The sequence below is a fragment of the Microtus pennsylvanicus genome, chromosome 9 (genome assembly GCF_037038515.1).
Source record: "Microtus pennsylvanicus isolate mMicPen1 chromosome 9, mMicPen1.hap1, whole genome shotgun sequence".
Classification (NCBI taxonomy): domain Eukaryota; kingdom Metazoa; phylum Chordata; class Mammalia; order Rodentia; family Cricetidae; genus Microtus; species Microtus pennsylvanicus.
The window spans coordinates 3,871,279-3,885,265 of NC_134587.1; the positions used below are offsets into that span (position 1 = coordinate 3,871,279).

Here is a 13,987-nt window from a genome sequence, read left to right on the forward strand (position 1 = left end):
CTCGGTGGGGTGGTCGTCATCAACAATGTCAAATCAACCAAAGAGGTGAGGATGCCGAGAACGTGAAATTCTGTTACACTGCTTAATGGAACTGTAAAGTAGTGTGCTCCATGGAAAATAGTATGATGGTTGTTCCTAAAATAAAAAAAATAATTACTATACAATGCAGCCACGTCACTCCCATTAACATGTCCCTAAGAATTGTAAGAAACATCTCCAAGGGACATCTCCCGTGTCCACAACAACAACACTGCCGTGGCTCAAAGATGAACTGTGGTACCAAGCATCAGTCAACTGATGAATGGACGACAGCATACGCTGTATATACGTCATTGGCTGTTACAGTTAAAAGGAACATTCCAGACAGGTGCTATACTGTGGGTATTCCAGACACTAAGGACATTGTGTTAAATGAAATAATTTTGTCATGTGATCATGGAGTCCCCAGACATTGTCCATTTTCAAAGTCCAGAAAATATCTTTCAGTAAGAAAATTCTTTGGCTTTACTCAGAGATAAAGATATCTGCAAGATTAAATGCCTTCTTTTGTTCTCTGGAACAAAATAATAGACACAGCCATCTCTTCCAGGACTCATGACTATTATCCATGTTGACGTTTCCTTTGGGAGAACGATTTCAACTCCGTTGTTGCTTTTTAGCTATTTTCCAAGTTTTATAACTTTTAGTTATACCACTTTTGCTCTCGTTTTCTCATTGTGTGTGTGTGTGTGTGCGCGTGTGTGTGTGTGTGCGCGCGCGTGTGTGTGCGTGTGTGTGTGTGCGTGCGTGTGTGTGTGTGTGTGTACACGTGAGATATGTTGGGGAATGTGTGCCAGGCCATATGTAAACATATGTAAACAAAGAATAACTTTGTGGAGTAGACTCTCTCCTTCCATCCTCATGTGGGCTCCTGGGATCAAACAGGATGCCTGCCTCTCTTGGGCAGCAAGCACCTTAAACCACTGAACTCTCTTGCTGAACTCTTGATTCTCTCCATAATTATCCTCAATGTTTGTTGTCCTTAGCTCTGTGGTTACAGCATAGAGAACGGTTTGGTTTTTCTGCTTATTGTCATCTGGTCTTACAAACTCTGAAGACGTTTTTTTTTTTTTTTTTTTTTTTTTTGCCTATTGCAAGTCATTGCAAATACACATCCAGTCCTGTACCTATTTTATTACTGGTAGAGCTGGTTTGAATTTGAAATTGCTAATCACATAAATCTTGTCCAGAAAGACACGAGCCCATCATCTGGGGCTTTGGCAAGTATCTTTTTACTCGAAGCAAGGGCATTAGGTCGTGGGTTTGTCATAACTGCTTGAGCAGTAGGAGCTACGAATTTTTCAGAGCCTAGACACCAGGGAAGTAACAGATAAGGTAACTAGCCCACACTATTTTCTTTTAAAAAAAACAGCTTTTGAAAAGACTTATTTTATGTACATGAGTGTTTTGCCTGCATGTATGAATATGCATCGCATGCACCTGGTGCCTGAGATAAAGGTGTCAGATTCTCTAGGACTGGAGGTGTAGAAAGTTTGGGTCGGCTCCCTATGCTGACCACACTTTTTCTTACACACATCCCAGAGCCTGAGGAGACAGACTATGATGGTGAGTGTGTGACGGGCACATTGGTACAGCCGCCTTAGCACGCACCGCTAACCAAGTCCACAGTATTTGTGATCGGAGGCTTCATCCATCTCTTGATGAAGTACGTACAGTTGAAGGAGACGCCAGTGACCAACTGAAGGCAGCTGTGTTTATAGCACCCTGACCCCAGCTGATCCTAACTAGCCTTTTTTTCAGTGATAAGATATAAAGATAATTTTTTTGTATGCCAAGTTCAACATCACATATTACAAATATACCAGATAAATCCATACCCATAAAGTAACAGATATTCCAAACTGTGTCAGAGACAGTGATATTTAGCAAATACTCAATTTTACATTTCCTATCCCTACTGTTAGTATTAAACATGAATATTTATGCAGACAAGTGATGGCTGCCACTTCTGCAAGTCAGACGTAGTTCTCCAGTCTCCCCTGCTGAGGGCGCTGTGATCAATGTCACTGTGAGGATAAGATTAATTGGTGAATGTAGCATATGTAGGGTATTGTGGTTAATAAATGAATAGAAAAATTGGAAAGAACCCCAGGAAACTCACAGAAGAAATGGTGATGGCTAATAAATGTATAAAATCATGGGCAAATGGAAGGATAATTGAAATATTTTGACCACTATCATGGACAATGGGGAAGATATTGGTACTCTGAATCTATGGCTCTGGATGAGTACGAAACAGGTGTTGTTCCAGAAGTAAACACGGCCCCCACTTTTTTTAAAAAAAAGAAGTAATTTTATTTATTTATTTATTTAATTTTTATGTGTGCTGGTACTTGGCCAACGTGTATGTTTGCAAGAGGGAGTCAGAGCCACTGGAACTTGAGTTACAGACAGTCGTGAGCTCCCATGTGGGAACTGAACCTGGGTCCTTTGGAAGAGCAGCCAGTTCTCTTCACTGCCCAGACATCCCTCCAGCCCCAACACACCTCTTTTTGGAGGACATTTTGACAACATCAAATTCTATACCTTCCTCTGCCACACATACACCACACATACAGAACACAGCACACTTTTGAACAATGAATATGATATTCATAGCTTTGTCAGAAAGAAAAACCCAATGTTTACTAATAAATACTTGTTATATTAATTTCTCTTGATATGATGTTATTAAATATTGCAGAACATTAGAGGAAAAATTTAGGTTTTAGGTAGTAGTGATTTTGGAGCCTTCTTCAAGATACCAAGTTAGATGAAAATTGCCTTTTGTTTGTTTGGATTGTTTGAGACAGCTTCTCACACAGTAGCCGAAACTGGCCTAGAACTCACTGTCATCAGCCTGGCCCCACTTTGGGGCCATCTTCCTTCCAAGTGCTGGGGTTCCTGGCAAGAGCCATAAACTCAGGGGGGAAAATTCTCAGTGTGACTTTTAGGCAGTCATTCTTTGTAGTTACATACTTAGAGAGATATTTGTAGATATTTTAGGCTACAGATTGGAATCTGGGACATGAGGGATTCTCAGGTTTACTGTTTATGTTGAATTCTATGTAGTAAAATTTCTTTTAGATTTTATCTACGTGGGTGATTTTCCTGCATGAATGTCTTGCATTGCATCTTGAATGTCATTCAGTACCTACAGACGCTAAGAGTGTTAAATCCTAAGGAACTGGAGTTACAGAAAGGTTTTGGCTGCTATGTGAGCGCTAGGAACTGAACCTGGGTCCTCTGGAAGACCAGCCAATGCTTGGGACCCCTTGAGCTATCTCTCCAACCCCTTCTGTTGGATTTTTTTAAAAACAAGCCTAAGTTCATTTGTTAATGTGAACTCTGGAAATTAGAGAGTGTTGCAGAATATTTACTTATGTTGTAAAGCTATGTCTGCCTAAGTTGCCTTCATTTGGTTTAATAAAGAGCTGAGTAGCCAATAGCTAGGCAGAAGAGAACAGGTGGAACTCCTGGGCCAATTGCCCGATTTTGCCACCAGATTCAAGCAAGAGGTAACTAAGCCACATGGCAGAACGTAGATTAAAAAAAAATGGGTTAATTAAGTTATAAGAGCTAGTTGGGGAAAAGTCTAAGACCAGGATTTCATAATTAATAACTTGTCTCTCATATGTGGGTTGGCAGTCCAAATATAGTCCGGCAAGAAAGCTTGCTACAGGAGGCAGTTCAAACTAATTACAATTTTTCTCACACATATAAACCACCACTCTGTTTTCTTGTTCTGCAAAAGGGGACACGTGATGAGGATACGTGTTGAAGTTATTGAACAGACTTGCAAGTAGTGGCTCTCTGAGACCAAGTGCCTGCTTATTCTGACCTCGCTACTGCGAGGGCTCTGCAGAGACCTGCTGCGTTTGGCCTAAGCAGGAATTTTCTCACTCTTTGTCCTGGTCTGCTGGAATAGAGACCCACTGGGTGACTATCAACAGCAGACTTGTGTTTCTCTGAGCTCGATGAAGGTATGGGCAGGCATCTGAGGAGGGTCCCTTTCCTTGTTTATATCACAGACGGCACCTTCTCACTGGGTCCTGACTAGCTTTCCTGGTCCACATCATGAATTACTCACTTGTCAAGGCCCATCTCCTAATATTGTCCTGGGGGTTAGGATTTTAATGAATGAAACTAGTACATGTTGTGTGTGTGTGTGTGTGGGTGGGTCACTAACATTCAGACCAGTTTCTAAAAAATATTATCTAGGTTGCTGTAAAATCTGAAAACATTAAATACAGTCAGTACTTGCATCTTCAATTTTACTTTTCTGAAGCCAAAGGAATTTTCTCTTTACGTGTCTACGTTGATTAGGACTTAGTTTACGCCTCTAACTTGGAGCAACAGGGTCAGCTAAGTGATTCCAGCCAAGCCTCAATGCAAACTTTTCTATCTCACAGCTGGGGCTCGCAAATGAACCTTGAGAACTGTTCTAGCTCCCTAGAGACTTGAATTTAGCTAACATTAGCTAATGATGGAAACCAGGCCTAACAGTGTGAGCCTGTAATCCTAGCACTCAGAAGGCTGAGGCAGGAGGATTCTGATTGAGGCTAACCTGCACTATATACCTGAAAAAGGAAAAAACAATAGTAAAAGGACCGATGAGATCTGGCTTACCACCCAGGGGAAGGGTGAGAAGCATGCCCTCTGAAGGATATGGTGGTCAAGGGTAATTCTTTGTTTGCCTTAGGCGCACACAAGGTCAGTGTATGCCTGCATAACCCATGTCCAAGCCCATGAGTCCATCTGGCACAGTTATTATGACTTTACCAGGGTACGTGTAGGGCCTTAGATAGAATTAACTCTGTTAACTGAAAAGTACCATTCCCAATTCTGGAGAACTAGTTTAGATGCTGCATGGTGCATGGAATTCCCTTAGGGGAAACGCTGCTTTTACAAAGAGGTACTACAGAAAGAATAACATGCACAAACACACGAAAGCACACATGCACACATGTGTGCGCACACACAAACATACACAGGAAGAGAGGAAGGGAGGAGCTGAGATACTGTCCCAGAAGCTGCAGTGCAATAATCACTGGGAGGTGGTTATGCAAATCTGGGGACCCGTGCCGCTATTCACCCACATCTGTCCCCTGTGGACAGTAGAAGTAACCTTAGCTCCCTAAGGTGGCTCACCCGGTCCTGAGGTGACTGATCTTCCTTAGAGACAATGGAAGGAGCTCTGTGGGTTCTTTTGACTAGACAAGAAGTCTAGTTGGTGCTTTGTGCTTAAGGATTCGGTCTCAGGCTTTGTGGGGAGCAGGGTTGTAATCCCTCAGCACCCCAGAGAAGGGCACTAGAGTCCAAGGAGAGGGAAGTGAAGGGAGAAGGGGAGGCAGACCCACCTTTCAAGTTGGCCCCTCATTCCGGACAAATCCATTTCTGTGTGGTGGTTTCCCTACTTTTAAGGCAGTGAGCTAATTTACTGGCAAATAATTATTAATGCTTTGTTTCCTCATAAATTTTAATATATGCATTTTAAAATTAAAATTCTGTTAATACATAACCTTTATCATGCAGTATTTCCAAGTAGTACATTAACCCTTATCCGACACCTCTCTTCAGCTCTTGTATTTCAGATCAGCCACTTCCATCCTTCGTATTATTTCCGACTCTCCCTCCCCAGGCTGTTTCCTCTATATTCTGGTTATTTTGAAGCAAATTTTGAACATTGTTTTCATTACAAAAAGTCAGCCCACTTAAAAATAAAATACCCCTATCAAATATTACTTTCAATTTTCATGTTTCTTCTCTCCCCCCTTCCTCTTCTTGTTCCTCCTCTTCTTATCCCCTCCTTTTTTTTGAGGTCTATTCCAGGGCCTTGCGTCTGCTCAGTGAATGTTCTACCACTGAGCTGGCTTCAGCCCCTTCTTTGTTTCCTGATGTTTGTGAAAATCTAGATCCAAAAGTCTACACACTATATTTGACTGATAGGACGCAAAATCCTTTTTTTGTTTCAAAAAAAGTCTACATTCTTGATTTTTGTTTGCACATTTTTATAAACATGTTATTTTATCTGCATGACTAGCTGATGAAGCAGGCAGAGAGATGTTTGTTTTTCACTTAGCAAATCAGCCATGGTAGAGAGAGACAAAGTAGCAAAATCACCAAACTCACCAAGGAATTGGGTCACAGGACAGGAAATCCAATTTTTTTGAAGAACAGTTTTTTTTTTCAACTGAGAATTGGGACTTCTACTTAGTGAGTTTAAAGTAGCATTAAGAATCACAGCACATTCTGAGAATCTCGAAAGGTCTTAGTATAGTCTGCTGTATGTTTTAAGATTCCGGGAAGTGATACATGAGAATAAGAGGTGGCATTCTTCACGAAGGGAGCCTTCCGCGGTCTGTGGGCCCGTGTGGCTGATGATGTATTGTCGTACTGTCCAGAGTCTGTCCTATTCTATCACATCACCAACTTTGCTTGCCTCCCATTTCACTAGTCAATACAGGATACTCAGGAGCTTTTTAGCCGGAGAACAAAGCAAACCAGGGTCTGGTTACAGAGGACTGCCTTTTCCCCCTGAGGTGGAAGGAAGCCTCTCCTTACTACCCAGTGCCACCCGCTGGTGCCTCATGTTTCTGATTAAAACCAATAGGGCAGCCTGTCTGAGGGGCTTGGGAGAAAACAGAAAGACTGAGAAAGTTCTTTCCAAAGGAATAGGTGTGGCTTCCTAGGCAAAGATACATTAGATTTTCTAATAAACATCTTAAAAACACTGATTACGATACTCCTAAGCATTGTGAGGGCTACTTTTCAACAGGAACCATTAGCGGCACACTTTTATGGTGGCAGTTGCACCTTTCCGGGCACGGCATGTTATTTATGCACGAGGGTCATAGCACACGGGGAGCCGAGCAGCGGCCGCTACTCCCTCTCCTCAGGCAGCAGCCATTCTTCCGTGTTGATTTCTAGTCCTTTAGTGCACCGGACAATATCGCGGACTCTTTTTAATTTCTCCTTGACTTGGTCATTGAGATATAATATGCAATTAATCAGTTACTTCTAACTAAAACAAGCATTTACTCACCTTTTCCAAAGTCTATACCTACAGTTGTTTTACAAAAACACGTGTTCAAATGAAATCTTCAGAAAAGCACTGTTTATAGATCAGCTAGCTCGTGATGTTAACAATGAGGTCAAACCTTTCCAGGGTGACATACTCCAGGTGATGCATGAAGTCAATGTAATCAGGTGGCTGGCAGAGCATTTCCGGGTCAGATACTGAAGCCAGCGTTGCCTTTTTTGGCCACAGTTCCGGGTCAGGACTTTCCCAGAAACGCTACTCAGTCATCTGCAAGGGAGCTCGTGACGGAACCTCAGTGAAATGCAGTTTGTAGTTGAGTGTGCACACGTGCCAAACGTGGTAGCCAGAGGTTGAGGTCAGGGGTTTTGATCTTACTTTGGGGACAGGGACGACTCTTGCGAGCTGGATGTCCTGGCCAGCAAGCTCCAGAGTTCTGCCAGCACCAAGATTACAGGTGTAGACCATGCGCCAAGGTCTTCACACAGGTGCTAGGAGTCTGAACTCAGCTCCGTGTCTGTGTAACAAGCACTTTACTGACTAGCTATCTTTCTAGACTGTTTTTTTTATTTTTAATAATTTATGAGTGTTCTGCCTGCAGATGTGTGTGCACACAAGTGCTGGTGTCCCAAGGTCAAAAGAGGGCACTGAACATCCTGGAACTGCAGTTGTGAGCCGGGTGCTAGGAATTAAATCGGGGTTCTTCTAGAATAGCAGAGCCAAGCCCACTCTCCAGCCTCTGCTTTTGGGATTTGAGAGCTTCACAGGCAGCCCTCACGGCTACTTGTTGTCTAGACCTAACTGACCTTCAACTCGTGGCAATCCCCCTGCTTCCTGCACGCTGGGATTACAGGCAAACACTACTAAGCCTGGTCAAATGGTGTTTAAAAAAAACGATTCAAGCCAGTGAATCACAACTTGTTTTTTTTGAGACAGGGTTTCTCTGTAGCTTTTGGAGCCTGTCCTGGAACTCACTCTAGACCAGGCTGGCTTTGAACTCACAGAGATCCGCCTGTCTCTGCCTCCTGAGTGCTGGGATTAAAGGCATGCGCCACCACCATCCAGCAAATCATAACATTTTAATGCACGATCAAAACTGTGTTTATGCTTAGCTTTTTAACCTGGTTTTACCACCACAAAATGCAAGCTTATTTAGTTGGGTGGATTTTCAGAATTGAGGGTGTGTAATGTAGGCTGCGAACAGAAGAGCCTTCTCACTGTCATAAGTAACACTGTTGTGTAGGTATGTGAGAAAACACTGTACAAATCTTTCTAGGTCAGGATGGAATGAACTTGACCTAATTTAGACTCTCACCTGGCTTTGCTGGCAGACTTAAAGAACCAGGAGTAGTCTGTTGGACACAGTCAGCTGCACTATCCTCTCCTTAAACTCTCTGCTTTTATGCATCATCAAGTACTGGACCACGAGAAACTGTATCTTTTTAATAACTGCACATCCAGTGAGAACTGGAGGGAAACAATTTAAACTTCAGAGAACGTTATACAACCGCCTCATTTGTCTATGTAATGTTTTAAGATCTGTGTGGACAGGCACAGGCATGCCACAGCATGTCTGTTTAGGCCAGAACAGTCTTGAGCAGGGTCCCTGCCTTCCAATCCCACCCAGGAATGCTGGAATTACGGAAGTACACTACCACCTCCTCTGGCTTTAGCTGGGTTCTCAGATTTTTAGGCTTGCATGGCCATGTGCTTTACCCGATGAACACCCCCCCACCCCCCAGTCCCTATAGCAATACACTCTTGGATAAAAAGGTATTCGTGTCCACGGCCTGCCTCCCGGAATTTGCTCTGGTATGCTAGCATGAGTTGTGTGCAAGAATGGTGTTGCTGCTGAAAACTGCACGCTACAATGGTACTCCTCAGAGTGTTCTCGTTCAGACATCTGTCTGCCAGCCAGTTCTGGAAGATCCAGCAACACTGTTGAGTGTTGAGGTGGGTCACTCTAGACCCAGGAGACGTAACCTGACGTCCCAGGAGGTTCTAGTTTCCACGTACCTTCTATCTGCATATAGCTTAAGGAAAGAACAGACACTGCTCAACTTACTGCCTATAAAACGTTTATCAATAAGTACAGGAAATAATTACAGGCGGCAATCTCAGTACCTAGCCACTACTGACGTGTTTGTGATAGGAGGGTGGTGCTGTAAACTCCTTTGTATCCTCTGGCGAGTCTTCTATCTCAGCAGACCTTTTCTAAGACTCCCCTGGGCAGTATTTGGGGGATTTCACATAAACAAGCCATTTTAAAAAGAAATTCCATGTTTTCAAATTTACTATGTGAAAGGCTTTTGCCATTATCAGTCATGATTCAAAAAGTATGTTAGGAAAGAACTGCCCTGTCTGCTCACATGTACAAAATAATGAGTCAGGGGAGCGGAGCAATAAAACAGAAGCTGAATGGGTTAGCGCTGAGAACAGAGTGCGCTGCTTTTCTGTAAGTCATACCTGTGCTGTAAGCTTTATGAAGACAGACGAGGGAGGGAGTATGGTACAGTGATAAAAATCTTCCAAACACAACGATCTTCAAGAGAATTTTAGAAAAATCATTTGACTTTATTCACTGGTGTCCTCTGACCATCCCACACACTCTGAGAATTAAAACATAGGGCACTCAGGGTTTTGAGTCGCAGGAGAAACCTTGTGGCCCTTTAGTCCAAACAACCGAGAAACGGAGAGTCCATCATGTGCTTGATTTCAGTAAAAATAACTGCAGTTGCTATGGCAATTCTTTACTGAAAAAGACATCATTTGACAGGAATAACCAAGGAACAATACCACCATGAGCCACGTTAAAATAAATGTAAAATTACTGTTCCTATATGAACTGTGAAGTCTGGACAGGAGAAGAAATCAATGTGAATGATGAGAACAGAGACCCCAGAGGAAAATGTGTAATCAGGAGACACCGCAAACAACACAAACCAAACCGTCAGCAGGAACACATTTATGAAAACAAGCAAACGAATGTGTGCCCGTGAAGACACGGGGACGCTGATGCTGTCCATTTAACTGCTGTAGATACTTTTCTTACTTTGTTCTAGAATCATAGTTTACAAGTTTTACATTCACTGTTGTGTTAAGAATATCTCTCCAATTCTTACAATAAAACAAAAGGAGAACCTCTGTATATACACTAGTACACAGTATGAAAAATGGGTGCGCTTTTATTTTGCGGTATTGTGAAAGTAGTCAAAATAAAATATGTGGTCAAAGGCAGAATTTGTAGAAGGGGTGACGGAAAACCAAGTCACTTTCTGTCAGGACCATCGTAAGATTACAGTAGAAACCCATGTCCACTCTGTACAGACAGAACGTAACAGATGCACAAACATCAGCCTGGTAGCCAGAGAACCAGTGCCTGGCCTGCACGTGGCCCAGGGAACACTCCTGTATGGCCCTGAGCTAAGAATGGTGTGTGCATTCTAAAGGGATTAACAACAACAACAGAGGTGCAGCCGAGAACCGCGTGTAGCCTAGGTCCCAGGTCCCAGACAGGAAGTGTCTGCAGGCTGCGGAAGTGTCTGCGGCAGCCAGAGGAGCACAAGGCAACGGCAAGGCCAAGGTCACTGCGTCTGCTTCCTCAAGAGCATCCTAACGTTTGGAAAACGGATCTTCTGATGTTATTTTCCAGATTCTTTTCTTAAATTTTTTTTTTCTTCAACAGCATCAAAGCTCATCCTGTATTTAACGTAAAGGCAATTAAAAGAAAAAGGTATTAAAAGCTAATCAATATGTTCTTACTGATGGAGTATAACACAAGACACTCCCTGCTTCATTAACAATGGCAAGGTCAGTCTCAGCTGCCCACAGTAGGTGTGGCAACTATTGAGTCACTCCCTGAGTGTGCCGGCTGCTACCGTCAACACCAGAGAGAAGCTTCTGCAATCGCCTGTGGGGTCATGATTACATGACAGTGTCATTTCCTAGCAGGGACTGGGACTGTGTGGATGGAGAAGCCCTAGGCAGCAGCGTGTCCTGACTGGGTGTGATGCAGCTGCTCCACTCCCGCGCCCGCAGGACTTCCCCACCAGGGGGGTACCAGGACGACTGTCACAGAACTGTGAGTCTGTCAGAGTGTTCGATTGCAGCAGCAAAGACACTAAGTGATATCTGGCAGGTTCCCTTTCTTAATTTCAGTTATGGTATTTTGGTTTATGAGTAATAAAATATAAAACATAAATCCTAAGTTTTAAAATAACTAAATCTTTAGAAGAACATGTTTACTTTAGATATCAAGAAGACATGAATTGGCATCTCCTCTGCCCCTGCCTCATAGACGGGGATAACATATCAGGCTCTATAACCCTTTCCCCACTCAGGTCTCCAGTTAACTGGTTCCGCAAAGCCTGACCCTCTCCAGAGGCTGTGTCTCTGTTCCTCCAGCGTTAGATGAGACTGTAGTAAGTCCTACTCCAGCACCTGCTTCTCAGTATGCCGGGAACAGACTCAAGTGGGAGGGCAACAGGCAGGGCTCTGCAGTGCTGATGGGTAGACACAAATTCAGGATTAAGGGATTATGGGCTAATACACATTCCCCCTATACCAAGTGCAAAAGAAACTTGGCTACCTAAAATATGCTGAAGTTCTAGGGTATTTACTGCTAATACTCAATATTTTATTTACACTAAACAACTTTTAAATAACTATTAGCTATCACTATTTTTAATAACATTGCTGTATAATTTTCTTTAAAAAAAACTATTTTGGAAATAAGACCTTACTACTGGCTGGTCTCAAACTCAGACCCGCCTACCTCTGCCCCATGAGAGCTAGGATTAAAGGTGTGCAGCAGGAAGCCTGGCTGGCATATTTCACATATTAAAGAGAGAAAATCCACAATGAAAGTTCAGTGGTGTACTCAAGAGTTAGACCACTATTTTCAGAACATGTTTTGCACTTCAAAGTCTAATTCCTTTTTCCTCTTAGCAGGCCACTGCCCTGTCTACTCTCACCAGGCCAGTGGTTGAACTAACTAGTTAGTTTTTGAACATTCCACATATACAGAACTATATAATATGCAGCCCTTTGTGACTGGCTTCATTCAGCTAAGTATTTTTTCAAAATTCACCATGTAGCATGGATGCATTTTTCATTTTTTAGGTAAACAAGACTTATCCACTCTGTTTGTGGGTGACCTGTCTTTCCCTAGTTCGGTGTATTAGAGATGTTGCTAGGTACATTGGAGTCCAGGTTATTTATGGAAGAAGCTTGATCATTTTCTTGTTAAATGGGGAGTATACCAATTTCAAAGCCATTTCATTATCTAGAGGACACAATCTTGGCTGTCCCATTTCTCTAAAGTGACAATGTCTTTGAATAGTTATTTCTTCACGGAATGCATACTAAGAATCCACCTTGGCAACCTGCCACTCACTTGTAGGCCTGGCTCTTACCTTGTTTCTCTTTCCTTGGCTCTGGAGAGTTTCCAATTTTCCATAAATTAAGGCAGCAATAGTTTTTGCATCTCTGGAATTTATTTGCTCTTCCCAAATACTTTTCTAAAATTAAAAACACTCATGTTATCTTTTAAGTACTTAAATCAAAACATGACATTTCCACACAAGAAGCTTGCTTAGTCATGCCTCAACGTTCTTTTGTCCCAAAGCTGTTTGAAACTCAAGTTTCTTCAAGTACACCCCGCTGCAGAGCAGCAGGGCAGTAACAGGAGCCTCAGCTATGGGCACACACTGACCCCGGAGCCTCAGCTATGGGCACACACTGACCCCGGAGCCTCAGCTGTGGGCACACACTGACCCCAGAGCCGCACCTGTGGGCACACGTGTGCACAAGGCTGAGCTGGGGGCTGAGCACTGTCCTTCAGAACCACAGCAGAACCACGGAGACAAGCGTCCGTCAAGCTCACATCCTAGTCCTCCTTCATTTAATTTCTCACAAAATAATTTTAGTAGGAAAAAATGTGTCTTCATTGTCTTAGAAAGATCAGTACTCTTGTTAAAGCGTCATAGTTCTGTGACAGCCACCCTACTATACCTGGGAAGATGGCCCAGGCCCTTATGTGGGTTCAGGTAACCATTTTGTCAACTGAGAGATGCAGCTTTTGACTTAGTGATCACAGACCTTGGTTTGGTGAGATTTTGACTAGAGTTTTGGTTTCTTTGACTGAAAACCTAACACAGCTAGGCACTGTGGTGTATGTCTTTAACCTCAATACTCAGAGGCAGGTGGATATCTGTGAGTTCAATGCCAGTCTGGTTTCCTAACAAACAAAATCAAACCAAACCAAAAAAGGAAAAAAAAAAAAGGCATATTGCTAACGGTGCCCCAAAACAAGTACAACCAAAGAAAAGGACCCTACTTGTAATCTGAATCCTTGGTACATATTCCTCAAAAAGGCTCAGTTACTAAGGCTATTTCAAAGGCATTATAAAATAATTTCCTTCAATTCTTTTTCTTGTAAGGAAACATTTAAAAACAATCATTATAGTAAAAAGTAGCAAATATGGAACTCCATAAAATAAATCCTACAACCCAGAGGCACCAGGCATGAAGGTCTGGTTAGGTGTCTTTCCACTCACGGAGCACCAAGTTCGTAAGGCTGCTGAGAGCATGCAGACCAGAAAACCCTGTAAGATCCCTCCATACAGCGCAAAAGACGTCTCAATAAGAAATATTTTTAAAGGTGAAGGGACAAACTGGAGAGCAGCAGAGTTGGCTGGCTGAAGGAAGGCACAGAGCGAAAGCCTGGACATACCTTTGATCTTTCATAGTGGTAAAATTTAACACTCGGGTAGGCTTTGATGCCAGCTTTCTGGCATGTCTGGGGGTAAGCCTGGCAGTCCACTTTCCCAGCTTTCACTTTTCCTTTGATCATCTGAAAAACAAAAATAGCCACAGGTCTTGCCATTGTATCTTGGGTATAAACTATTT

At 42.8% G+C, this 13,987-nt stretch overlaps 1 protein-coding gene across 2 annotated transcripts in view; it reads right to left on the reverse strand.

Moving 5' to 3' along the window:
- Nucleotides 1–9,631: 9,631 nt before the first annotated feature.
- The window catches only part of Dnajc10 (DnaJ heat shock protein family (Hsp40) member C10), a 37,945-nt gene continuing 33,589 nt past the window's right edge, over nucleotides 9,632–13,987 (reverse strand). The window contains exons 21-23 of one of the 2 annotated variants that reach the window (XM_075984746.1): nucleotides 13,812–13,931; nucleotides 12,493–12,597; nucleotides 9,632–10,777 (exon numbers count right to left, since the gene is read on the reverse strand). In XM_075984746.1, coding sequence (XP_075840861.1) covers nucleotides 10,766–10,777; nucleotides 12,493–12,597; nucleotides 13,812–13,931 — 237 coding nt within the window. In that variant the 3' untranslated portion in view covers nucleotides 9,632–10,765. Of the gene's footprint in view, nucleotides 10,778–12,473; nucleotides 12,598–13,811; nucleotides 13,932–13,987 lie in introns of both variants that reach the window. The other variant, XM_075984745.1, reaches the window with a different exon arrangement.